General features: G+C 44.0%; 1 protein-coding gene across 3 annotated transcripts; it reads left to right on the top strand.

Moving 5' to 3' along the window:
• Nucleotides 1-13,184: 13,184 nt before the first annotated feature.
• On the top strand, nucleotides 13,185-21,479 carry LOC133707266 (transcription initiation factor TFIID subunit 4b). 3 transcript variants are annotated; one of them, XM_062132827.1, is made up of 15 exons: nucleotides 13,185-13,454; nucleotides 13,679-13,847; nucleotides 13,933-14,038; nucleotides 15,806-16,335; nucleotides 16,422-16,517; nucleotides 16,607-17,590; nucleotides 18,030-18,154; nucleotides 18,243-18,330; nucleotides 18,443-18,578; nucleotides 18,700-18,755; nucleotides 18,833-18,889; nucleotides 18,976-19,116; nucleotides 19,267-19,332; nucleotides 19,413-19,677; nucleotides 20,808-21,479. In XM_062132827.1, the coding sequence occupies exons 2-15, from the start codon at nucleotides 13,806-13,808 to the stop codon at nucleotides 20,978-20,980; spliced, it is 2,865 nt and encodes a 954-aa protein (XP_061988811.1). In that variant the 5' UTR covers nucleotides 13,185-13,454; nucleotides 13,679-13,805; the 3' UTR covers nucleotides 20,981-21,479. The 3 variants fall into 3 exon arrangements, with proteins under 3 accessions (XP_061988811.1, XP_061988810.1, XP_061988809.1); XM_062132826.1 differs by having other exon boundaries at nucleotides 13,186-13,454; nucleotides 13,708-13,847; nucleotides 15,803-16,335; XM_062132825.1 differs by having other exon boundaries at nucleotides 13,186-13,454; nucleotides 15,803-16,335.
• Nucleotides 21,480-25,177: the final 3,698 nt, after the last annotated feature.

The following is a 25,177-nucleotide window of genomic DNA, read 5'->3' as shown; positions in this document are numbered from 1 at the left end:
TCAACACAGCCATCCTCCAGTCATCAGGAAACCGCTAACAAGACCCCCTCAGCACCATCAACTGACAAGAAAAGGGAGTGGCAACAGGGCCATCACCAGAACAAGCGGCAGAAGGACCAGCATTACCACAAGGGCAACCGCCCAACCCATGGGGATAACCGCAACAAGCAGGCGGAGTCCTCGCAGCGGTATGCAGTTTTCACGGTCTTGACTGCCTCGTATGAAGACATCTACAATCAGTGCAAGGATCAGATCCCGCCGCCACCCCCTCCAAAATACCCAAAAACAGGCAAGCCCAGGAACACCGGTAAGTGGTGCAAATACCACGAGGACAGCGGCCACAATACCAATAGCTGCAATGCTCTCAAAACGGCCATTGAGACCTTGTACCGTGACGGCAAGTTGGAGCAGTTCAAGGTGCGTCAACCACCACCAGTAATTGCCAACGTTGAGACCTTGGGCCGCATCAACACCATCGATGGCGGTGCTCCAATCACCAGCATGTCTCACAGGGCAAGAAAGCGCTATGCACGCGCTAATCACCCAAAGGAAGTCTGCAACATCCGCTACGAAAGATCCGCCAAACTCCCAAAATCAGGTTGGGAACCTATTACCTTTTCGGAGGAGGAAGAGCGCGGAGTGCATTTACCCCATGACGACCCATTCTTGGTCGATGCCATTCTTGGCAAATTCTCGGTGGGGAGAATTTTGGTAGATAGCGGGTCCGCTGTCAACGTCATCTTCAGTGGCTGCTACGACCATCTCAAGCGGAACAAAAAACTACTCCAGGATCACGAGCCACTGCTCAGCTTCTCCGGTGACGTCACACAACCGCTAGGGTCAGATTACATGCGACTGGTTATTGGCACTAGCCCCTGCATGGCGGAGGTACATACAGAATTCATTATTGTCGACTGCTTCAGTTCGTACAACGCCATCATCGGTCGACCAGCACTTAACAAGCTCAAGTGCATCATTGCCGGGTACATGCTTCTCATGAAGTTCCCCACGCCCAACGGCACGGGCTGTGTCAGGGGAAGCCAACAGCTGGCACGAGAATGTTACTCAACGACTATAGCGCGGTCGACGCGCCGCCATGAAATTCTGACAGTAGGTAGTGAGGCACCGCCACCAAACATCTTTGAGGATCCTAGGGATGAGGAGGAGAAGTACGTAAGGAAGGAGCCGGTCGACCCTGACACGTCGTTAAAGGTTGTCTGCCTCTCAGACGAACACCCTGAGCGGACAGTCCGCATAGGCGCCCAACTAAACCCAGAGGTGGAGGCAGAACTCACTCAGTTCCTACGTGATAACGCCGCCGTCTTTGCATGGTCATACGCGGACATGCCAGGTATCTCTCCTGAAATTATCACTCATAAACTAACCATCAAACCCTCCTTTTATCCCATCAAGCAGAAGCGAAAGGGCCTTCGATGAGGAAAAATACCGGGCAATCAGAGAAGAGGTCGCCAAACTCCAGGACATTGGGTTCATCCGCCAAGTCATCTATCCCCAGTGGATCTCAAACCTGGTAATGGTCAAAAAGGCCAGCGGCAAGCTCAAACCTGGTAATGGTCAAAAAGGCCAGCGGCAAGTGGCGGATGTGTGTCGACTTCAAAAATCTCAACAAAGCATGCCCAAAGGATAGTTTCCCACTACCTCGTATCGATCAGCTAGTCGATGCAACTGCCGGACATGAGCTCCTCAGCATGATGGACGCTTTCTCCGGATACAATCAAATCAAGATGCACCCCAGCGACCAGGAATGCACCACCTTCACCACCGACAAAGGCCTCTACTGCTACAATGTCATGCCTTTCGGTCTGAAGAACGCCGGTGCAACTTACCAGCGGTTGATGAACGCCATGTTCGCTGAGCATCTGGGAAAAATCATCGAGGTCTACGTGGACGACATGCTAGTCAAGAGCATAAAGGCCAGCGGACATGTGGCAAACCTCAAGGTCATAGTAACCATCCTCTTGGCCTACGGTATGCGCCTCAACCCTGAAAAGTGTTTCTTTGCTGTCACCGCTAGCAAATTCCTGGGATACATCGTCAGCGAGCGAGGCATCGAGGCTAACCCAGATAAGGTCCAGGCCATCCTTGACCTGGCGGACCCTGAGTATAAGGTACACGTCCAGTGCCTCCAGGGCAAGTTAACCGCCCTTTCTCGATTCATCTCTCGACTCACTGATAAGTGTGCCCCATTCTTCAAACTCCTCAAAACAACGCACAAAAAGGTCATCAACTGGAACCCAGAGTGCCAGGCAGCGTTCCAGGGCCTAAAAGAATACCTGGCGGCAGTCCCTCTCCTTTCTGTTCCTGTGCAAGGAGAAACACTATTCATCTACCTGGCAGTCTCGGAATCGGCGGTAAGTTGCGCCATTGTCCGGCGGGAGGGCCAAGATGAGCTTCCAGTGTTTTACGCCGGCAGAGGTATGAACGGAGCAAAAACAAGATATCCTCCCTTGGAGCAACTGGCCCTCGCACTTATCGTTGCCGCTAGACGCCTCCGGCAATACTTCCAAGCTCACACGATCCATGTGTTAACCAATCAGCCGCTGAGGCAAGTGATGCAGAACCCTGAGCACTCGGGGCGCCTCAGCAAGTGGGCCATTGAGCTCAGCGAGTTCGACATAGATTACAAGCCAAGAACCGCCATGAAAGGCCAGGCAGTGGCGGACTTCATCGCTGAGCTAACCGAGCGACAGCCGGAACCCGGTGCTGAGACTAGGCCCGGAACAGAAATGGTAACCGTTGAGGAGGTAGCTCCCCCACAGTCAGATTGGAACCTGCATGTGGACGGCTCCGCCAGTGCCAAGGCCAGCGGCGCCGGAATCATCTTAACAGGACCCGGGGGACTGAACGCGGAGTACGCGTTAAAATTCAACTTCAAAGCTTCAAACAACACGGCGGAGTACGAGGCACTCATCGCCGGTCTACTCCTCGCCATTGACTCGGGGGCTGACAGCGTCAACGTATTCAGCGACTCCCAATTAGTCGTTAACCAGGTCAACGACAGCTTCCAAGCCAAGGACCAGCAGCTAGCGGCATATTTGGGGTACGTCAAAACGTTGCTAAAAAAGTTCAAATTTCACACCATCACACAAATCCCCAGGGAAAAGAACGCCAAGGCTGATTCACTGGCGAGACTGGCAACCGCCCAGCCACATCAGAGTCCAGCGGACACAAGGGTAGAATACCTTGACAAGCCAAGCATCACAAAGACCCTGGAGGAGATCTTCAACATTGAAGTCAACCCCAGCTGGATGGACGAGATCATTGCATATAAGCGCAGCGGCACATTGCCAGAGGATAAGATCCAGGCAAGACAGCTCAAGCGGAGAGCAACCCGCTACAACATTCAGAATGGCAAGCTGTACCGCCAGGGGTTCACCTATCCCAACCTCCGCTGTCTAACCCCAGAGGAGGGAAAGATCGTCGTGGCGGAAATCCACGGCGGAGAATGTGGAAACCACTCAGGCGCCAGATCATTGGCCAACCGCACATTGCGACAGGGCTACTTCTGGCCCACACTGGGTGATGACACCCGGCAAATTTCGAGGTCCTGCCACAAATGCCAGCAGTTTGCAGATCTCCCACATGCACCGGCAGAACCTCTGTCAGTCATCATCGGCCCTTGGATTCATTCCACGTGGGGCCTCGATTTGATGGGAAAATTCCAAACCGCCAAGGGCCAGTTCAAGTACATTATTGTAGCCATCGACTACAACAGCAAATGGATAGAGGCGGAGCCACTAACGGCAATTACTACCGCCAAGGTCATTCGCTTCCTCTGGAAGAACATCTACTGCCGCTATGGTGTCCCACACACAATCATTACAGACAACGGTACACAGTTCAACAACAAGGAACTCATATCGTTCACCGCCAACTTGGGCACCAAGTTAAGTTTTGCATCTGTCGCCCATCCCCAAACCAACGGCCAGGTCGAAGCAGCAAACAAGATAATCAAGAAGCTGCTAAAAAAGAAGCTCGACAGCGCCAAGGGTTTGTGGGCGGAGAAGCTTCCAGAAGTCCTATGGGCCATCCGGACAACTCCAACTACCGCCACCGGCGAAACTCCTTTCTGTATGATGTTCGGCACAGAGGCGGTCCTACCTATTGAAGTAACTCAGCCTACCGCTAGGGTCGAGGGCTACTGCCCAGACACCAACAGCGACGGCATCAACCTGGACAGGGACCTCCTAGAAGAAAAGAGACACAAGGCCCATTTGCGCAACTTGCAAAACAAAAGGCTGGTATCGCGTTTCTACAACGCCAGAGTCAAAGCCCGGAACCTCCAACTGGGGGACTGGGTAATGAAGGAAGTCATTCCGCCACCAACAAAGCTCCGCCCAACTTGGGAAGGCCCATACAACATTGTGGAAGTCGTGAGCCCAGGCACCTTCTACTTAATGGACAAGGATGGCGTCAAATCGGCCCACCCTTGGAATACTGAACACCTTCGGTATTACTACAAATAGTCAGACCGCTACCCAGGAGCATCTTGACTTAGCTAAATTTTTGTTTAATATTTAGCTAAGGGAAGCTACCCGACGGGTACTACCCCACTTTTGCACGCTGATCAATCAGCTATCAATGAAACGAGGAATTATTCAAACCATTGTTACCAAGTCTAGCACTGAGGGCAACTGGCAACGCCAGCAATCGTCAGCGGACCTCGTCCGCTACGAGGTGCACTTGGACCAATTTTAATTCCTTTAATGCGTCATTGATTGGCAAAAGCAAAATGTAACTCAAAGTACTAACGATACAAACACATCCCAGCAAACACCAAATCTCAAAATTTCATATTATTCAGCAACAAATTACAAAATGGTATGCCTCAACGGCTACAAAAGAAACAGGGAAGTTGAAAAATCGAGAGCGGTCCGAACTGGCCTCAGGGGTGGCCTTCGACATCTTCTGCTTCGGCAGGCGGCGGCACGACCGCTCGACTCGTCTGATCGGACCCTCGCGCCGTCGGACTTGGGGTCTCTATGGTACCATCCGCACGGGTGTGCGCCGCCAGGAAACCAGCGCGCGACACCTCTGATGGGGTGGGGTTGGGAGTCTGCTGGGACCCTTCCGCCGGATGTGCACCACTTTCCCCGCTCCCTGACCGGGCACCTCCCGCTGGAGCGGCCACGGCGTCTCTCTCCTAAGGGGTACTCTTGGCTGGCGGCGCATCAGGCTGCGACGCTTTGGCAAAGTCGATTGCGCCCTTCCGCTTCAGCATATCTATGTTTGCTAAGGCCCCAGCCTTCGCCGACTAGGTCATCGCCTTCTTAAACTCCGCAGACCGCTTGAATGCTTCAACAGCGGTTGCCGCGGCGGTATCCTCTTCAGCTCTCAGACGAGCAACCTCACCTTCTAACCGCTTCAACTCCGTCGCTTTGGCGCCGGACTCCCGCTGTACGATAATAAGTTTTTTGTCCTTGGCGGCAATCCGATCCTGCAGCAACGCAACGTCCTGCTCCAACTTGGAGACGCGGTCATTCCTCTCCAAGTCGCGCTCGATGGCCACGCGGAGCTTACCGCGGGCGTCGGCCAGGTCACACTCCGCCTTCGCCAGGCGCCGCTCTGCCTCCGCCAGCTTCTCCTTCTCCTCCGCCAACTCCCTCTGGAGACCTTGAATTTCCTCCCTCAGCTCTCCCTCGACCATGGGCTGCTTCGACGCCGCCACGAACATGTCGTGCAGTCCCGCCGATATTTGCCCAAACGCCAGGTTGAAGGGCGATTGGTCAATTGCTGTCGGGCGTGAGATACCCGCTAGGCCGCCGAACCCTAGCCGTTCGCAGAGGTGGAAGAGGAATTCCCGCTCCCCATCTGTCATGAACGCCGCGTACTCGGCAAACGAGTCCAGCTCGCTAGCGGCGGGCTCTTCTCCCTCCACCACAACAGTCTTTGACGGAGCTTCTCGGGCCCTCTTCTGTCGGCGGGACCCGATCACCTCCACGTCCTCCCCCTCTTCCTCGTCAGGAGAGTCAACCTGCCGACGTTTTCTCTCCGGCGCCCTTTGGTTCCCGGCGGCGGTCTTCGTCACCCTCACCGGCGGTTCCTCCCTAGGCGCAATGACAGTATCCGCCGGCACCACCCTTTCCTTTTGGGAGCCACGCCTGTTGGCGGGCATCCGATCTTTCTGCTGCCCAGCCGCAGCACCTCCCTTCTTCCCGCCAGCCACTTGGACCCCCGCCTGCACTACCGGCAGGCCATCCTCACCAAGATGGGAGTGGTGCGGCATTGGCAGCACCACCGGAACCTCGGACTGGCTCAGCGCCAGTGTCTCGGGGTTCACCAGCGTCTGTTGGGCCGCCAGCCCCTCGGCGTACATGGTCTCCAGAAAGTTGTCCACCTCGGCGCGGTCCATTGCTTTTTCGAAAGCGTCGTGACTCGATTTATTCCCCGGCGGAGTTTCTAGGAAAATATACATAATCCAGTCAGTCTCGGCTACTTATTACAAACGAGACATCGGTCTGACGGAAATTTCTTACCAACGGAGCGAGTAAGTCTCTGGTCGACTAGCAACTCCCAGCCAGTCAGAAGTCTAAAGTCCAGCAGGTTGCGGTTCCGCCAACAGCCTCTGATCCGCGCAACGCGACACTCCTCCTCCCGCGTTAGGTTGTACCGCAGTCCCGCTGCACAAACACAAGTGGATTAGTAAGAATACCAAGTCTTCAAGATAGAAACCCCGCCGGCTACCGCTAGCGGAAACTGGTCACCAACCTCGGATAGGTTGGAATTCCGACTTAATCCTAAACGTCGGCCCTTCTTCGTTCGCTCCAGCCTGGTACTCCCATCCCTCCGTGGCGACACAGAAGGTCCCCCGCCAATAGGACATTGAATCCCTTAGATTCTCTATCAGCTTGGGCGCTCCCTGACGGCGGCTCAGGTTCACTTGCCCTCTGCAACCCTGGCGCTTCACGTACACCAGCTCGTAGAAGTGAAGCACTTCCGCCACGGTAGGCCCCTCGCACCCGGACAACCGCCACAAGGAGTTCATCGCCAACAGCAAACGCCACATGTTGGGACAAACCTGACCGAACGCAAGGCCGAATTCACACACCAGGATTTGCAGATTCGGCACCAGCGGTAGTGTCACTCCTTGGCGGAGTATCGCTTCGTGAACGGCCGTAAATCCCGCTGGGAGAATCGACGCCTTCTCATCCGCCGTTGGCGGGCGCAGCTTCACAGAGCCCGGCAGCCGGAACGTCCGCTTCATCTTGGTAACAGCGGCGAGAGTCATCCGTCCTCCTGCCTCGTCGACAGGGGTGCCATCCCGGAGGAACCACGCGGACTCAGCGTCCTCCCCCGCTGTTTCCTCATCCCCAGCGGATCCGCTGGCGGCGCTGTTGCTTGCCAAGCGCTCGTCGCGCCTAGCTTTGGCCGCGGCCACATCACCCGCCTTAGAGCTCTCCGGACGTGACGTACGACCCATGGCTACTGCCCAAGGTATGGTTTGTAGCGGCTCAACCTCTAGCGGTTCTGGCAGTGAGGTTCCTGCATGGGCAGACGGACGCAACGAGTCAATAAAAATCCTATCCGCCGCGCTGAACGACACGTCAGACCCGGAATCCTCACTGCTCGATATCTCTATGACGTTAGCCATCCCAAACCCTAAAACCCACACCAGTTAGCACAAACACAGATCTAGCCTATTCTTACATCAGTTATCGACAAGAACATCAGCAGCAGTTTACCCAGAAAACACAAAAACAAGAACAAATAACCAACAAACACTAAACCCAGATTCGACCATCTAGCAAATCCAGAAATCCCAACTGTCAAAAACACCAAAACCCATCCCCAAAAGCCCACTTTACACACTCAGAACACCCCAAATCCACAAAACCCAGAAAACTGACAACAGCAAGTACATAGAAATTCAATGGAACAGGGATGAGATTCAGAACACCAACCTTAATGATGAAACCTGTGCTGTGATTGCAAGCGCTTGTCCTCACCAATAGAAGCCTCGTCCCCAAGATCCGATAACTCCACAGCTTTCGCCCCGCAGAACTCTATTCGCAAATCGCAGAGAGCTTGAAGACGACGACTCGGGTTTGAAGTTTTCACAGAGTGTCAATTCTCGCTAAGGTTCCCCCCCTTTTATGTCAACATCAACGCGTTCTAACCCGTCCGCTAAAAAACGACATCACACACCAGCTGTACACGTGTCACAACTCTTCACTTACTCTCAGGATTAACCGAAGCGTCGCCTCGGTTACGAAATCCATAATTACTTTCATTAATGGCGAGAAGACAGCTACGCTTAGGAGACAAGCCTCCGCACGCTAACCCTCTACGGGTTCAACACGTGTCAACTACCACCAGACGAAGCGTCTGGTGGAAGCAACCACTTGGGAAGAGTTCACCAATCGTCCGAAGTCTCTGCTGAGCGAAACCCCGCCAGCGGAACTTTTCCCTGGTCATCTTCCAAGTGACGAAGTCTCCGCTGAGCGAAACCCCGCCAGCGGAACTTTTCCCTGGTCATCTTCCAAGTGACGAAGTCTCCGCTGAGCGAAACCCCGCCAGCGGAACTTCTCCCTTGTCATCGTCCAAGTGACGAAGTCTCCGCTGAGCGAAACCCCGCCGGCGGAACTTTTCCCTTGTCATCTTCCGAGTGCCGAAGTCTCCGCTGAGCGAAACCCCGCTAGCGGAACTTCTCCCTTGCCATCCTGCAAGCTGGGCATCTTCCGCTGTGCACCTCTAGCGGAACCCCCTTTTCAGCTTGCTAGCGGCGTATGTTGTTCAGCACTATCGCTCAACAAAATACCGCCAGGCACGTCTACCGGACGCTGCTTCCTACTGCATTTAGCGGGGGGATATCCGCCAAACGGCGAATCCCGAGGCCATGCCTCACTCTGACAACGACCGCCACACGGCGTTACCTTCAGACTGTCCCTACGGGACACGGGGACTTGTCAACAGTCTACGACGGCCCTGATCAGGCACGTTGACCCCCGTCATTTGGGTACTAAAGCTTGGGCTCGCTACCCAACACCCTCTGCTCCGTGCAGCTCCCCCTCAACAAACAATTTGCCGACCATCCGGAGGTCTATCTTAGCCGGGGAGTGGGGGACTCCCTGGGGGGCCTAGCAGGGGCCCACCCGAAAGGGTATAAAGCGTTTGCTCAGTAAAACCAACGGTTGACAACGCACTGACGCTAATTATGCTCTTGCAAGTCTAGCGGAAGAAAACGCTTCAAACCGCCGAACAACTCTCCAACCAAGATTGCCCTCCTTGACTGGGGACTTGGGGGACTTGTACATACATGTACATTTGCAAGCATAATTAGCTCTAATGGGCTACGCTCATTCTACCGCCAAAGGTACTAACTCCAACCAAGGGAGTGACATGCAGACACACCGCCAGGCGGGCTACAGCCCCAACGTCGGACCACCTCCAGATCGCCGCCGACGCGCCGCCACGCGCCGCGCCAAGATGGCATCAGAAGCTCCTGAAACTGGGAACTGAAGCATATCAGTCCCACATCGAAAACAAAGAGAAGATCAACCTCTTCCTCACCTATAAAAGGTCCTCTCCTCTCTCCTCATTAATTACGCATTCAATACTTACCTACTGTTACTTTGTCAACATAAATACATTGACTAACTTAGGCATCGGAGAGTTGAAGACCGCCCAACGCGGTCTCCCTCTGACGCCCTTTGTATTTTACTTGACAGGTAGCGGAGGCTCTGCGAGCACCATAAGTACCGATCCGCCCACCGGATCAGCGTTAACAAAGGTTCAGCTACCGCCGAACTTTTAGACATTAACATTCTCTTTATGCTTATTGTAATCTGGGGTTCAGGCTCTACGTCCCCCATTATATTCTGCAGTTTCATTAATTAAAGCTTGAGGGCAGCCGCACCAGCCCGCTTTTATAAAAAAAAAAAAAAAATCTTCCTAGAGGAAAAGAAGATTAAATTAACAGAGGTTAGAAAACAGTCGAAAAACTGATAAAAATTAAGACAAACTTAACAATTAACAAAGAGAAGTCTTGATGAATGTCCAAGAAATAGCAAAAATTTGGATAGAACAAAAAAACCTTGTGTTAACAAAACTTATCTCTCCAACAAAGACAGTTGTTAAAACATCTACTGATTTTATGCCATTAGAAAAAGAGTTTTTCTATTGGAACCTCCAAATTTACTCACTGGACCTCTATGCTTTTTACACCTCCTATCAAATTTTTAAGGGTTTTTGTCCATTTACACCATTTTTAGAGATTTTTTTCTCACTTACCCCATTAAGTTTTTTTAATTCCCTCTTACCCAAAACACTCTAAGGAGGTCTTCCCTAATACCCCATTAAGATTTTTTTTTTGTTTTAAATTTTTTTTAAATACCATTTTACCCTCACCCCTTTGTTACTTAGAGAGAGAGAAAAAAAAAAATGGAAGAGAGAGAAACCATGGGAGACTTTGCCGGAGCCCGGTCACCGGCCGCCGGAATCCGGTCACCGGCCGCCGGAATCCGGTCACCGGCCGCCGGAATCCGGTCAACCGTCGCCGGATTCCGGTCACCGGCCGCCGGATTCCGGTCACCGGCCGCCGGATTCCGGTCACCGGCTGCCGCCCACCGGAATTTGCTGAAAATCTCACCGGAAAGGTTTTTTTGCCCCCAATAGACATCTATTGCCCCCAATAGACCTCTATTGCCCCCTAATAGACGACTATCAGCCATGTATTGCCCCCCAATAGACGTCTATCAGTCATGTATTGCCCCCCAATAGACGACTATTGCCCCCCAATAGACGTCTATTGCCCTCTAATAGAACTTTCGTTAGCCGACATAGGAACTAATCTTCCTAAATTAGACAAATAAAACCTTAATTAAATAAAAAAATAAAGAGATTATATCAATTTAAAAACGTCTATTGCCCTCCAATAGACGTCTATTGCCCCCCAATAGACATTTAAAACTTTTTTTTTTTCTTTTCTTCTGCCCCATTTCGGCAAAGTTCTATTGCCCCAATAGAACTTTTTTTTTTCATTTTTCTTTCACTCTGGGCCTTTTGCCCCAATTTTACACACACAAAAAAAAAAAAAAAAACCAAAACAAAGAAAGAAAGAAATTGATTTGGGCACCCAGAGAAAAACTCTGGGCTCCAAATCGTGGTTGTTCGCCGAGGCTGCAGTCGAATAGAGGCGAGTATCCCTGATCTGCGGCGGGCTGCAGTCGACAATCTCTGATCTGCGGCGGGCTGCAGTCGAATCGAGGCGAACTCTTTCGCCGGAGATAACCTCCTGACCCTGCGCTCTATTCCCAATCGGATCGGAGATTGTCAACGTCGCCGTGGTGGTGGCACCAGATCAACGTTGTCCTTTGCCATTGGCGCACCAGATCAACGTCGTCGTCGTCGTGGCGGTGTCGGAGGAGGTCAGCAGCCCGTGGAGAGTGGCTCCGCCGCTGAGGAAGAAGAAGGTGACGGCAATACTGCTCCCCAATCGGATCTGTGTGTGTGTGAGAGAGAGAGAGAGAGAGAGAGAGAGAGAGAGGAGAGAGAAGTGAAGGAGGGTTGGTTTTGGTGACCGGAAACGACGACGACGGCGACAACAGCGAAGACGGCGACGACGATGATGAGGTTGATCTGGTCCTTGAGCGTGAGAGAGTGAGTCGTGACCGGTGTTAGAGAGGAGAGAGAGGAATTAAATGGCATGGATGTAGTTTTTTAATTAGGTTGAGGGTAAAAATGTCAATTTAGTTTAAATTGTGTTAATGGGAATAAAAATCTGTTGTTGGGGTAAGTGGGTTAATTTTGATCAATTTTGGTGCTTTGGGTCAAAGACCCAATTTTTAAATACTAAATTTACTTACTAAACCTCACTGAATTTCCTCAAATAACCTCACTCATATAATTTGCAAACAAGCTATTATCTTTAAAACAAAAAAAAAAATTAATTTAATGAATTAATTACCCTATAAATCTTAATTACATATCCATTCCTTAATCAGACAACATAAATTTTTTTTAATAAAAAAAATTAAACACAAGGTATTGAGTTTTAAAAATTAATTTTTAATCAACAAGAAAATAACATGAACTATTTTGTGATTTTTTTTAACTTTTTTTTTTCTTCTGTTTTAGCTCTGCAAAAAAAAAATGAAGATTAATCATTTTTTCTTAATGTTTATTTTATGTACCTCATGATTAATTATTTAAATATTTGTTTAGTTTTTTTAATTGCTAGCTCATTTTTTTATGTTGCAAATATAATGGATAGACTTAGATTTAGGTCATAATATGATTTGTTTTGTTTTTCCTCACCAATACGCGTTCAACATGTATATCATACATTTTTATGTCACATAATCATAGTTTTAATTCGTATTAAATATATATGAATGTTTAATGAGTATGTAGTGAAATTAGAAAATTAAAATAGATAAGAAAAATAATAAATAATGCAATATAATATTATTTAATTGGAAAGTCTATAGAAAATCAATTTAATGTTTTTTTGGTATAATTATTGTCCTTAATAGTCATTTTATAGTAGGTTATATATGTCATTTAATAATTCATAATAGAGTGAGGTCAAGTGAGCAGATTTGGAGGTCCCAATAGCAACACTCTTAGAAAAATTTGCAAAGAATTAAAATGAAGTTGTAAATTTATAGTTGTTTTGATGTTTCAGAGTAGCTTTTGTGTTGGTGGTAATAGCTTTCCTAGTCTCTAAAAATAACTTTCTCAGTTTCTGTGAGTAGCTTTTGTTCTACTAGATAATAGTTTTTAGTGTCGGTGAGAGTAGCTTTTTGTGTTGGTAAGAGTAACTTTATGTTGTTGATGAGTGTAGTTTTTTTTTTTTATTGTTTGTGAGAGTAGCTTTTAGTGTTAAGGAGACACTAGCTTTTGTAACCTCGCCGGATGCCGCCAAAAATCTCATATGAGTAGCTTTTGTCGTTAGTGAGAATAACTTTTGGTGTTGATGACAGTACCTTTTGTGACCTCGTCGGAATTTTCCGAAAACCTCACCGATGTTCAGCGGAAGTTGTCGGAGAGGAGAGAGAGAAAAAAAAAGTTCAAGAGTTCGAGCCCCATCAAGGGTGGGAATGGGGTGGGGTTTTTTTCAAAAAAAAAAAAAAAAAAAAAAAAACTGCAGACATGTGTGATATAAAGAAGAAAATAACAAAACTAATTTTATGTCACTTCCTTTCTTTGTTTCTGGGCAAAACTGGGACTCTCCCTCTTTTTCGTCCATCACGTTGAAGCTGCCCTATTTCCGTCGGAACTCCTAATTTGCTCACCAAACAACATAACCCTTTTCGTCGTCGATTCAATCTCAACACCCCATTCCTCATTGATCCCTTCTTCAAATTCTTTTCCGACTTTTAAAAGCTCCATCATATATATTTTTCAAGCTTCAAGCTTCAAGCTTCAGAATCAACTACACACTGTATACACAACCACAGTCTCCTTCATTTTCTTCAATTCTTCGCAATCAGGTGTGCCCTATCTTCTCCCTTGTTTTCACACTATTTCGCTCAATTCTTTCAATTTCGTCTGTAATCTCAACTTGCCAATTGGTTTATTCCTTCTCTTCTTAGCAAAATTTGTTTAAAGCTTTCATCTTTACTGCTAATTCGCACTGTGGAGCTGTTTCTGATCTATATAGATATCCCTTTACCTCATCAAGTTCGTTAATTTCTTATTTGAATTAAACTACTAGGTGATTTAGTTCAGCTTTCGATAACCTAGGGCATGACTGATTGGCTTTGGAGTGGCAAGTGGGCAATCCAGAGCTAGAGTAGAGGAGACCCTAATCTAAGTACTGAAAGGATATACATAACCCCATCATGGACCCGTCGATTATGAAGAAGCTCTTGGAAGACGATGAGGTTTTGTGTCTCTGTTTCTGCCACAGCTCTAGCTTTGGGTGCATTTGATGCTGACTTTTTTATTGTTTTTTGTTTTTGGGTGAAGGATGAAACAATGCATTCGGGGGCGGATGTGGAGGCCTTTCAGGCGGCCCTGAATAGGGACATTGAAGGAGATGTGTCTGCTTCTCAGCGGTCTGATTCAGACTCTGGTATTGTTCTAAAGCGAACCTTGATTCAAGAACTACTTACATGTTAATCGTAGAACTAATGCAGATTACTTGGTGAATACTTTGTTAGAATTATTTAGTTTTCAGTAATCAACTTTGGTGTTTGGTTAAATATCAGAGAGCACGAGTGGTTTGAACGGGAGTTGATTTTTATGCTAATTCATTCGTCTCTTTTCACCATTTTCTTTATTGGTCATAAAACATCCGGGGTGGTTTGAAATGGATTTACCTTGAAATTATTTATGTAGTGTTCATTTCAGTTTACTTCCCAGAATGTGTGGAAAAGTTTGCAAGTTGTGGCCATAATCTCTAGTTAAATGTCTTTGGCTTTTTGGGACTGGGAACCTCTAGGCAAGCAACACTTTTTTTTTTTTTTTTTTTTCGGACAATGGCTATGAGATTTCCTTTGGAGAGGGAAATCTTTGTGGCATGCTGTAATCTGAAGCAAGTATATGGCCTCTCCTTCGGAGCCTCTCCATTGGTTGATACTCTATTTCCACCCTGGTATTCTCCTGGCAAGAGGATATCGCTCCATAAAATCTATTTCCGATCTTTCTTTCATAGCCTTCTTTCTTTCAGATGTATATAATATAGCAACAGATTGAAGTGGTAGGCGAGCTAATTCCGTGTCCTCTGCGTCCCATGAAAATGGTTGAAATCCTACGGGGTCAAGTTCGAGCCGTTGGCAGGACATCTCAGCCGGTCCAAATAATATTCCCTGTTTACCAATTGGTTGTTGGCAACGGAAGGAGAGAGGTTTTGGGGAAGACACACGGGTTGGGGGTGAATGTTTGAAGCAATGTTTTCCAATACTCTTTAGATTATCAAGATTTTAAATTGCAACAATAATCAAGTTTACCACTGACCTGTCTTATCCTATGAGCTGGGACTTTGGTTTAAAACAAAAAAGGAAAAAAAAAAAAGAATCTAAATTATAGGAGATACCAGAGGTATCTTCAATGATGGAACTCATAGATGGAGTCAGTTTGGTGAAACAACTAAGTTTAGATGTTAGGAGGTGGAAGCTAGAGTGTTTTTGAGGATTCTCATGGAAGTCTTTTTCAGCCATTAGTGCATTATACAAATTAAAGGAAGAGTTTGTCAAAGGAGAAGACCAAATAAACTCCCCATTGGTGCGTTGTGCTTAGACTTCAAGGAGAGAAAGCTAATCATGTTTTTGTGCATTGTGCAGTGTCATCAAATTTATGGCAGAGATTGTTAGAGGGTGGGGAATCTCCAGCAGGGTGGTTTGTTCTGTTAAGCAAAAATTCTTACTGGCTTTGACAAAGGGAATAAGACTAAAGCTCTTTGGCATTGCAGTGGCTGTAATTTGGGTGATTTGGATGGAAAGGAATAGAATAAACTTTGAAAACTATAATGGAGTGGGGTGGAGGGCCTCTGGGAGAATGTTAGATTCTTGTCTGCCTTGTTGGCTTCAGTTTTGGTTGAACTTAAAGACTATACTTTCTCCTCCGTTTTTCTAGGCTCAAAGGCTGCAGTGGTTGAATTTTATGTTTTTAGGCCTAAGGTTTATCACTTTATTAGGCTAGACATGTTGTAGTATTCTTTGTTTGTGTTTTGTTTCTTGTAGTTGTGAACTTCTTGTCCAGTGCTTTTGTTTCTTGTCCCCTTGGTTCCTCTTTCAATAAAAGTTTCTTCTTATCGAAGAAAATGTGTTTTGCTTTTACTTATGCTCATACCTAGAACTCTTTGCTTATTTATATTCTGTGCAATTTAATGATGCAGCAGTTTTGTCTCAAGGAAGCAATAATACTTCTAGTCAATCATTACCACAGTTGCATACTGCTAGCCAGGATGAAAGTACTGCTGGTCAAATTCAGCATGACCAAAATATTGCACAACAGCGAGAAATGCAGTCATCAATGGAGTTAAAGCCACAACGTTCCATCTCTGAGAATATGCCACAACAGAATGATACATTGCAGGAACTTAATCATTTTACTTTGCCCCAGAAGCAACCCCACAGTGATCTTCAGCAAGGGAAAGGAGATCAAAAACCTCTCCAGACTGGAATGTTGATGTCTGGAAAAAATCCAGTGTCAACACAGGAGCAGGACTTAACTCCTAAACCAGAAAATGAATCTCAGTATGTAAAGCTTCAGAAGATGAGTAGTCAACAGGCAATGACCACGGAGCAGCCAAGCACCCCGATGAATCGCAGTAAACAAGTACCATTTGGTCTGTTACTACCTGTCTTATTGCCTCAACTTGATAAAGACAGAGCCATGCAACTTACAACTCTTTTTAGCAAACTGAAGGTGGGTCCTATATGCAAGTTCAATGTAAAGTAGTTTTGTATTTTGATAATTTTTCTGTTCTCTGAATTGTCTGCTGCTTATTCTAGAACAATGAAATCTCCAAAGATGCTTTTGTCCGACACATTAGAAGTGTTGTTGGGGACCAGATGCTCAAGATGGCAGTACATAAAGTACAGACACAGGTAAGAGAAGAAATGAAACTACTATTCTTTTCATGAATAAATAATGTTTTGATGACTTAGCTAACTATAATCATATGAAAACATGGCAGCCTGCTCTTAAACAACAGTTGACGCCTCAGGCTTCATTGCAGCAGCAACCTCCTAGGATGCCATCTATCAGTGCAGGTGCTACCCAGTTCACTGATCCTCGTTTTGCAATTCATCAGAGAGGTGCGAACCCTTCCACAGACCCATCGCACATTCCCACAGTTCACGTGCAGACTGATTCAAGCCATTCGGCCATTGAAAACAATGCCAAAAAATTGCGGGAAGCAGAACGTCAGTCAGATTCTCATGCAATGCAAGTAAATCAGATGTCTTCTTCCAGCACAGGAGCTGCCAATCAAGAAAGGGAGCGGTCCTCGGTTGCTATGCAAGTACATAACAAGCAGCAGCAACAGCAACTGCACTACCCCCAATCATCCTTTGCCATGTATGGATCTACTGGTGGTAATTATCATCCATATTCAGGGACAAATGTCAATACAATGCCTCTCAAACAGCAATCACATGACTCTCATTTGAGGCAAATTCCTCAACATCAAAGCATGGGCTCAGCTCAGCCAGGTGGGGTGGAAGCCCAGGGAACAAACATCATGAGTGTGCCCAAATTGGAGAGGCAAAATTCTATGAATGACCCTAGCAGACAGCAGGGTGGATCTCTTCCTCACTTCACAAATAATTCGACTTTACAACAAAATCCAGTTCCTTGGCAGTCTTCAAATAAAGAGCAGATTTCTGGCCCTTTATCATCAATGCCTTATGTAAAACAGGAACCCACTGACCAGAGTGCTGAGCAGCAGCACAAGACCCCGCTATCTAATTCTCAGCGTTTGCCTTATGCTTCTTCTGTGCAACATGAACAAGGAAATGCATCACCTGGAATTTCAATGGACGAGTCTTTAGAGAAGCAGTCTTCAAGAATGGGATTTTCAAACACAGGGCCCTCTGGGAGCATGGTGCCTTCGTCATCTACAAGCACAGGGCCCTTGAATCCTGTTTCTTCTTCCACAACGACGCAAGCTGATCCTAACGTAAATTCATCTTCTCATCTCTCTTCTAAATATCCATTTTTAGGTTGTATTGTGGAATACCTATGTTCCATTAATGTGTTGTGGAAAAGTTCACTACTTAAGTTATATAGCACCTTTTCAATGGTGGTAAAACAGGAACTGTGTCCTGTAATATGTGTCCACTTGGTCATGAATTGCGCGATGATATGGGATATGAGTTGGGATCGGAGTGCAATTATTGTTATGAATATATAATTTGCTCATTATATTTACTTTATCAATAGTAATAGGCTTCAACTGTAAGAATACAATTTCACTGGGTGGCCTAGTTTCATGCTGGTTCTAGTTTTTCTGTATTTATTTTGATGTTTGTTTTTACAATTTATGCTTTTGGTGTAATAAGAATATCTTTTCGCTCTACTCACAACTATTTTCTTCTCTGATTCTCCATTTTCACCAGTTAAGCTCTCGGATACCTACTGGCACTTCTCCTGCTGGGATTAATAATAGAGTACCTGCAAAAAAGACTTCTGTTGGCCAAAAGAAGCCTAGTGAAGCACTTGGTTCTTCACCACCGCCTTCAAGGTAAAATTATTTTCTTTTATTGTATCATACTCTGGATGATTTAAAATCACATCCTCCATATAACTTTCTGTTGAATCCATTGTAACAGTAAGAAGCAGAAAGTATCTGGGGCTTTTTTGGATCAAAGCATTGAACAACTCAATGATGTCACAGCTGTTAGTGGAGTTAATCTAAGGGTACACTATCTTATCATTTTCAATCCATGCTAATGCAAAATATTATCTAATTAAGTGAACATTAGCCATAAGTAAACAAGCTCAGACCATTTTGATATTCTTGATGATATAGGAAGAGGAGGAGCAGCTGTTTTCTGGGCCCAAGGACGACGGTCGAGCTTCAGAAGCATCTCGAAGAGTTGTGCAAGAAGAAGAAGAAAGGCTGATTTTGCAGAAGGCTCCCTTGCAGAAAAAATTGGCAGAAATCAGTTAATAATCTTATTCCATATTTTATCTATTTCTCATTCAGGTGTTAAGAATTGTTTTTGTCATGAAAGGAAATATCAGACACATAACGATGTATGGTATTTCTACATTTGTTCTTAACAGTGTTCAGATGTGGTTTGAAAAGTATAAGCAATGATGTGGAACGATGCTTGTCACTGGTGAGGGGCTACTTTCTACATTCATCTTTTTTTATATAAACTTGCATATATCTTACTCAAAGGCACTTGAATTTCAGTGCGTGGAGGAAAGAATGAGGGGACTGATAAATAATTTGATAAGACTGTCAAAGCAGGTTTGTTTCCAATAATTGTTTCTGAACAAGTATAAATCAATTTGAATTAAATATCTCCTGACTTCAAGTGAATCTTCTTATGCTAGCGGGTTGATGCTGAGAAACCAAAACACCACACCATCATTACCTCTGATGTTCGGCAACAAATTTTAAATCAGAACAAGAAAGCTAAGGAAGAATGGGAAAAGAAGCAAGCTGAGGCAGAAAAGGTCCGGAAGCTTAATGAAGTGAGTGTCCTTTTTTATTCCCAATTTCAGTTATGCATTCACACATGGTAACCTATCAGTGGGCTAACCATGCACGCATGCATACAGTCGAATCTTTTATCTTCATGTGCATTTAAATAAATTCAAAGTATTGATTATGACTGCCTACAGCCTGAGGTTAGCAATGGAGTTGATGGTGATAAAGACAGAGATGAAGGTCGTTCTAAATCATTTAAGGTGTGTGGATTCTGCTTAGCATTATGTTTTTACTCTTGAACGGATATAACAATTGGTCTTCCAACTTTCTGGTTCTTCAGGCAAACAAAGAAGAAGATGACAAAATGAGGACAACAGCAGCAAATGTTGCTGCCCGTGCTGCTGTTGGAGGAGATGACATGTTGTCAAAATGGCAACTTATGGCTGAGCAAGCTCGCCAAAAACGTGAAGGTGGGAGTGATGTGGCATCTGGGTCTCAGCCAGGTAAAGATGTAAATCGCAAGCCTACATCAGCAGCTGGAAGAATTATGAAGGACAATCAAGAAGTAGAAAAAAGAGGGGGTGCAGCTCCTGTTTCTGCAGCTGGTAAGTGTCATTAAGATTGATTGCTGGTCAAATCCTTTGTAGAGTGTTGTGTACTGGGTAGTGTGAAAGTAATTAAATAAAAAAAAAATCTTGAAAACTTTGTGAAGGAGGAACTGTATGGTTGTAGCTTATTGTGTGTACTGGGTAGTGTGGATGTAATCAAGTTATAGGAGTTTTGAAAACTTTTTTGGGGAGGAGGAAGTGATGGGTTTCGGTGTACAGTCTATTGTTTGACATAAGTGTGCACTCTTTCAAGATATACCTTTCTTCATGCAAATTTGAAGGTGGTAGTCTCTTGCATTTATGTTATGTAGTGGTATTCCATCAATAGGAAGGAAATGTTATGGAGTTACTTTAGTGTTTGCCACGGACCTCGGACTTTTGCCATTAAGTTTTCAGATTACAGGCACTCCATATTGTTTTGTTACTCTTACTAGTGGGCAGCTTGTTTTTACCGTGCTCCTATATTCACTTCCATCATAATATCTGTGTTTTTGTTATTTTTTTTCCTCTCTTGTTTTATTGGAAAAAGTGCCATTTTTTGCTTCTCGTTGCAATTTTTTGCTATTTGTACTAGTTCTCAAATTCTGAATATTTACTGTTCTCATTTGAGACATCTTGTTCAATGTTCTTGGAGTCGACTAGAAATGGTCTGATATCTTTTCTGCATGTAAATTCTTTTATTTCTCTCTGAAACTAACCTATGAAGATATACTTTAGATGGCTCGGATACAATTGGTCCTCTTTAGCCTAGTTTTTAATTTTAACGATAGGGTCCCATCTCATTTGTTTTGGTCTACAAGGGTCATGCAGGATGCCAATGGTGTTGCAACTTATGTAAGACCAAAAATCATTTGTTGCCTTCCTAATTGTATTTTTTCTCTCTTTCTTTTCATGGTTGCAAAAATTCTCCTTTGTTAGCTATACATATTCAATGTAATCCACATTCGCAATTCATAATATGGTATAACAATCATTTTTCTACTTACAATCATCTCGTGTAACGGCTTCCATGGATAAGTCTTAGTGAATAATTTTATCATCTTTGGTAGGGCATTTGTTGAAGAATCATTCTATATCTTTCTCTAGTAGATGGTGCTTTGTAATTGCGATTTTTTTCTTTCCTATAGGTACTGTTAGAAAATTTGGGAAAAACCAATTTATTGTGCCCCAGACAAGGGTGGCTCGTAGTATTTCTGTCAAGGATGTGATTTCTGTTCTGGAAAGGGAACCTCAAATGTCCAAGTCACCTCTGATATATCGCTTGTATGAGAGAAACCAATCTGACTCTGCGGGTGATTAATCCAAAACTGTGTGAAGCACGGTGCCTATGAGATCCTTAGAAAAGCTCTTTCAACCGACCTGGTCTCTCTGGCTGTACCATACGGTTCGTTTGAGTTATGATTCTTCACCTTGTTCTGTGGTTGTAATTATATTTATTTGGGTTGGGTAAGTTTGTTTATGTACGATTCTCTATTCATCCTGTTTTTGGTTTGTAAAATAGCATTGTAGCTGATCCTGAGGAGCAATAATGTTTAGCCAGAAGAGAGCAATGAAATGGCCCCACTGCATCCTTGGTCCTTAGATTATGCTGATATCTGAATATCTGAATATCTGAGTCTGATGGCATTGTAAATTACTTATTTTTTATTGAATATAGAGGAGTTTTGAGGCTGGAGGCAATGAAATAGTTCATGCTTTACCACTCTGTGTAGTGCGCGTGAAATCCTATTAGGAGGGTGATGTTTCAAACTTCCAAAGCAATTTGTGCTCTTCTTACATATGAAGTGCTTTTACCTTTAGGTCTTGTTGGTTTGCAGATTTGAGAGCCTAACTCTTTCCTTGTAAAACATGAGGAAAGAAGCGACTTTTCTGAGGACAGAAAAAATAGGGGAAAGTGAAATTTTTAGGTGCTACAGTCAAACAAGCTTGGATATATTATTGGGGCGTCAAACCAGCTGGCTGTAGCACCTAAAAATTTCTCTTTTCTAATGACTTTTCCATGCATTGAAAAAAAGAATTATGAGGATCTTAGTTTTCTATCTCTTGGGAAATGCAAAGGAAAAACTCTACTTTCTATGAAGGGTGGTTCTAGTTTGACCTCTAAATTTACTATTTGGACCTCTAAATTTGTTATTTGAACCTCTCATACTTGGTATATCTCTAATTACTTTTTGGAATGCTCGAAAAGCTACGTAGATCTCCTTATTTTTACCAAAACGCCTTTAAACATGAGATACAACAATTTGTTACTCTACTTTTTTATCTCTATTTTCAACCACGAGAAGAAGAATGAATAAAATCACATGATATTGCTCTCTTATGAGTAGGTCTATCATCTACTAAAATTAATCAGAGGGTTGGTTCTCAATCTTGATATGTTGTGGAATCCCTTTGAATTTGCTAAAAGAAGGATTTCAAGGGTTTTAGGTTGGAAGATCGAGTAATAACTATATCATAATATTATTAATTTAGTTTAAGAAAGTTCTAAATCAGATTGTTTTGAATTTACTTTTATATTAAATGATGGGCCATGTATAGAAATTATTATTTTTATTTAAGTATTTTAGGTAAATTATAAAACTATAAACTTTATAGTATAAAGGCAACATAAGGAAATTTCAAAAAAAAAAAAATTAATTGAATGTAATATTTGGTTGGAGGAGGTAAGAAGAGTATTTATTTATTTTTTCATTTTTCTCTCTCTGTCCTTATTTGTCCTTTCATATAACTTGACAAATTCTATTAATAATTAAAAAAAGTTGGAGGTCTAAATATCAAATTTGGAGGTTCAACTATAACCACCCTTCCATAAATCAAATAAGGCCTTAAATATGAATGTCTGGAAGATATCTTTCGTGTTAATTACAGATCCTATGCTTAATGTCTTTCTTTTTGTCTGTACATTGGTACAAATCTTATATGAACCATTGATTCAGACTAATTTTAACTCAATTTCTTGTTCTCTCTTGCCATTTAGCTAACCACCAATGTGAACCGGTCGTCCTTAAGTAAACTAGATTACATGTTTGATATTTGGTATAATTAATACTGTGGAAGCTACATACTCAAATCTCAATGACATCAAAGGATAGGTTGATGAGGGGGAGTGGAGTGGATAAAATAATATTTTCATGTAAATGCTAAATTTGATTTAGCAAGGAATGGTCTATTTTGAGATTTAAAACCCTCTCTATAGAACTTAGGAGAGAAAAAGTAGATCTTAGAGCCTCCCCCTCCTTCTCCTAATCCCAGTGATCTAGATTTGCAGGTTTCAGGGTTGACACTGGGGTAAATTTTGAAAAATGACCAAATTTGGGTATTTAAGTTGGATTTTAACCTTGTTTTTCAAAATCAAGTTGGGTATTTAAGTTCTGCTAGGTTGTGTTAAATTTTATGAATACTTTTTTTGGACGGAATAGAGACTTAGATTTAGGTTCTTTGGCCTAAACCTTAAAAGGATATAAATGTTTTATTTTATTATTTGAAAGTATCAATGATACAGCATAGCCCTGAACTAAAAAGTCTTATGTTCAAATATCATTATAGTAACAGGTCGGCCTGCAATAAGTTGTGCTCGAGCCATGTTGGACATATAACAGGCTCGAGCTGGATCGGCTCATGGGTCAATATATCTCTGCCCAGGCCAGCCTGACCCGACCACTCTTAATTGTGCTTAATCGAACCGCTATTAAACGGACCAAGCTCATGTTGTACTCAGGCCAAAGTGACCTAGTAGAGTCGGAAACTTTGTGCAAACCCATACGTTACAAGGGATTGTTTGGTATCAAGTTGTCAAGAATATTCACTCGGATTGTTTGGTATTAAAAATACTGAACAATCCTTTAACATATGGATTTGTACAGAATTCCCAACTCTACTGTGACAAGCTGTCAAGAATATTCCCCCTGATTCTGCAGATCGAGGATAGCCACAATCTATACTGTTCAAGGAATTGATAGGAGCATTTTAAAGTGGTATTTTAATAGTTAATTCCTCACATTTTGCTTAGTTAATTCCTTAACGAATCGATTTTTAACTCAATTTCTATTTTCTTAGGTACATTGGAGTAAATGATGGTGAAATGAGCATTAGGTCCACACTTACCTATAAATGGTGGAGAAAAATGGAAATGTACTAAAATGTCAATTTTACACATTTTCCTACTCCGGCTAGGAAAAACCAAGCCAAGCAAGGAAGAAGGAGCGGCCGCCGGACCAAATGAACTTCAAATGAGCTGAAACTTTCCAGATCCATTCTAGACATCCTAAGGATCGTTTCTTATGAAGAGTGCCAGAGCTAGAATTGAGCGGAAGGCCTTCAAACAGTCAGCCCAATTTCCCGCAGAAGCAAAACTGGAAAACTGGACCTGTAAGAGGTCCAGCAGCATTTTCGGCCCAACCACATGGAATAAAAATATGAAATTTTACCAGGGTGATCTACACTCATAATGGAACATTTTTTATGAAGAGGTCATAGTGAAATTGGGAATGCTTGTTGGAGAAATAATTGAAGGAATAAAGGGGCAGAAACTGATCTAAAAACAGCTCAACACCACATGTTCAAGTTTCCTACCCACATGAAGAAAGCTAGATGCTTTTCTCTTTTTCCTTGGATATATTTTTCTGCTCCAATAGATCATCATCACTTCCATACTTCTACACCTTCATGCCTTGCTTTCATTTCATCATTACTCCATCTTTTCCATATTTTACAAACCACTTTCATTATTTTTCTTCCATTTATCATTTCACTCTTCTTTTTCTTCCCTATATAAACACCTTCTCCTCTCACTCTAAAGACATTCCTTCATCCATTTCATCTTCTTTGTCTCTCCATTTCCATTCCATTTTTCTCTCCATTCTCTAGTTGCAAAATTCTGCGTTTTCAAGTAAGAAGAAGAAGAAGAAGAAGGAGCCGGGAATATCATATCCTCCATCGTCCACCTTGAAGGCTTGCTTCCAAGATTCAAGATTTCAACGTTTCAAGCACTCCATCTCCATCTCCAACTCACGGTGTAATTCATTCTTTTTCCTTATTTAATTTCGTAGGAATTTGTTTCTAGTTAACAATAACATTAAGGGCAAAGTTTAAGCCCAATTTCTATGTTTGAATAAAAATTGTGATTTCTTTATGTTGATTTTTATGTTGCTTATGTGAGATTGCTTAATTGATTTTGGATTATGGAAAATTTTTATATGTATGTGTTCTTTGATGGCCAACTTAGGATATATGCATGTAATTGGTGCTAGATTTAAGTAGTAAAGGCTTTGGACAAAAGTCGAAATCAATTAAGGAGGATTGCAAATAGATGGACTTTTTCATACTAGGTTGTGCACTTTGGTTGACATCCTTTCTTTGTTCTTCATGCATTGAATGTGTTCTTGATTAGCTAGTTTTCTAGACTATGATTGCATGTTCAATAGGTTTAATTTAGGTGCTTTCACTTAGATTAAATATTCAAGGAAAGTAAAATATGGGAAATCATTTGCTTCGAATA

The sequence above is a fragment of the Rosa rugosa genome, chromosome 4 (genome assembly GCF_958449725.1).
Source record: "Rosa rugosa chromosome 4, drRosRugo1.1, whole genome shotgun sequence".
NCBI lineage: Eukaryota > Viridiplantae > Streptophyta > Magnoliopsida > Rosales > Rosaceae > Rosa > Rosa rugosa.
This window is presented reverse-complemented; position numbering and strand designations above follow the sequence as displayed.

What these genes read in the sequence shown, in the direction of transcription:
- LOC133707266 (XM_062132826.1), top strand. Translation starts at nt 13,806, where the DNA reads ATGGACCCGTCGATTATGAAGAAGCTCTTGGAAGACGATGAG. An exon ending in TACATAAAGTACAGACACAG is followed by an intron (nt 16,518 to 16,606) that starts GTAAGAGAAGAA and finishes AAAACATGGCAG; the next exon opens with CCTGCTCTTAAACAACAGTT. An exon ending in TGATAAGACTGTCAAAGCAG is followed by an intron (nt 18,890 to 18,975) that starts GTTTGTTTCCAA and finishes TTCTTATGCTAG; the next exon opens with CGGGTTGATGCTGAGAAACC.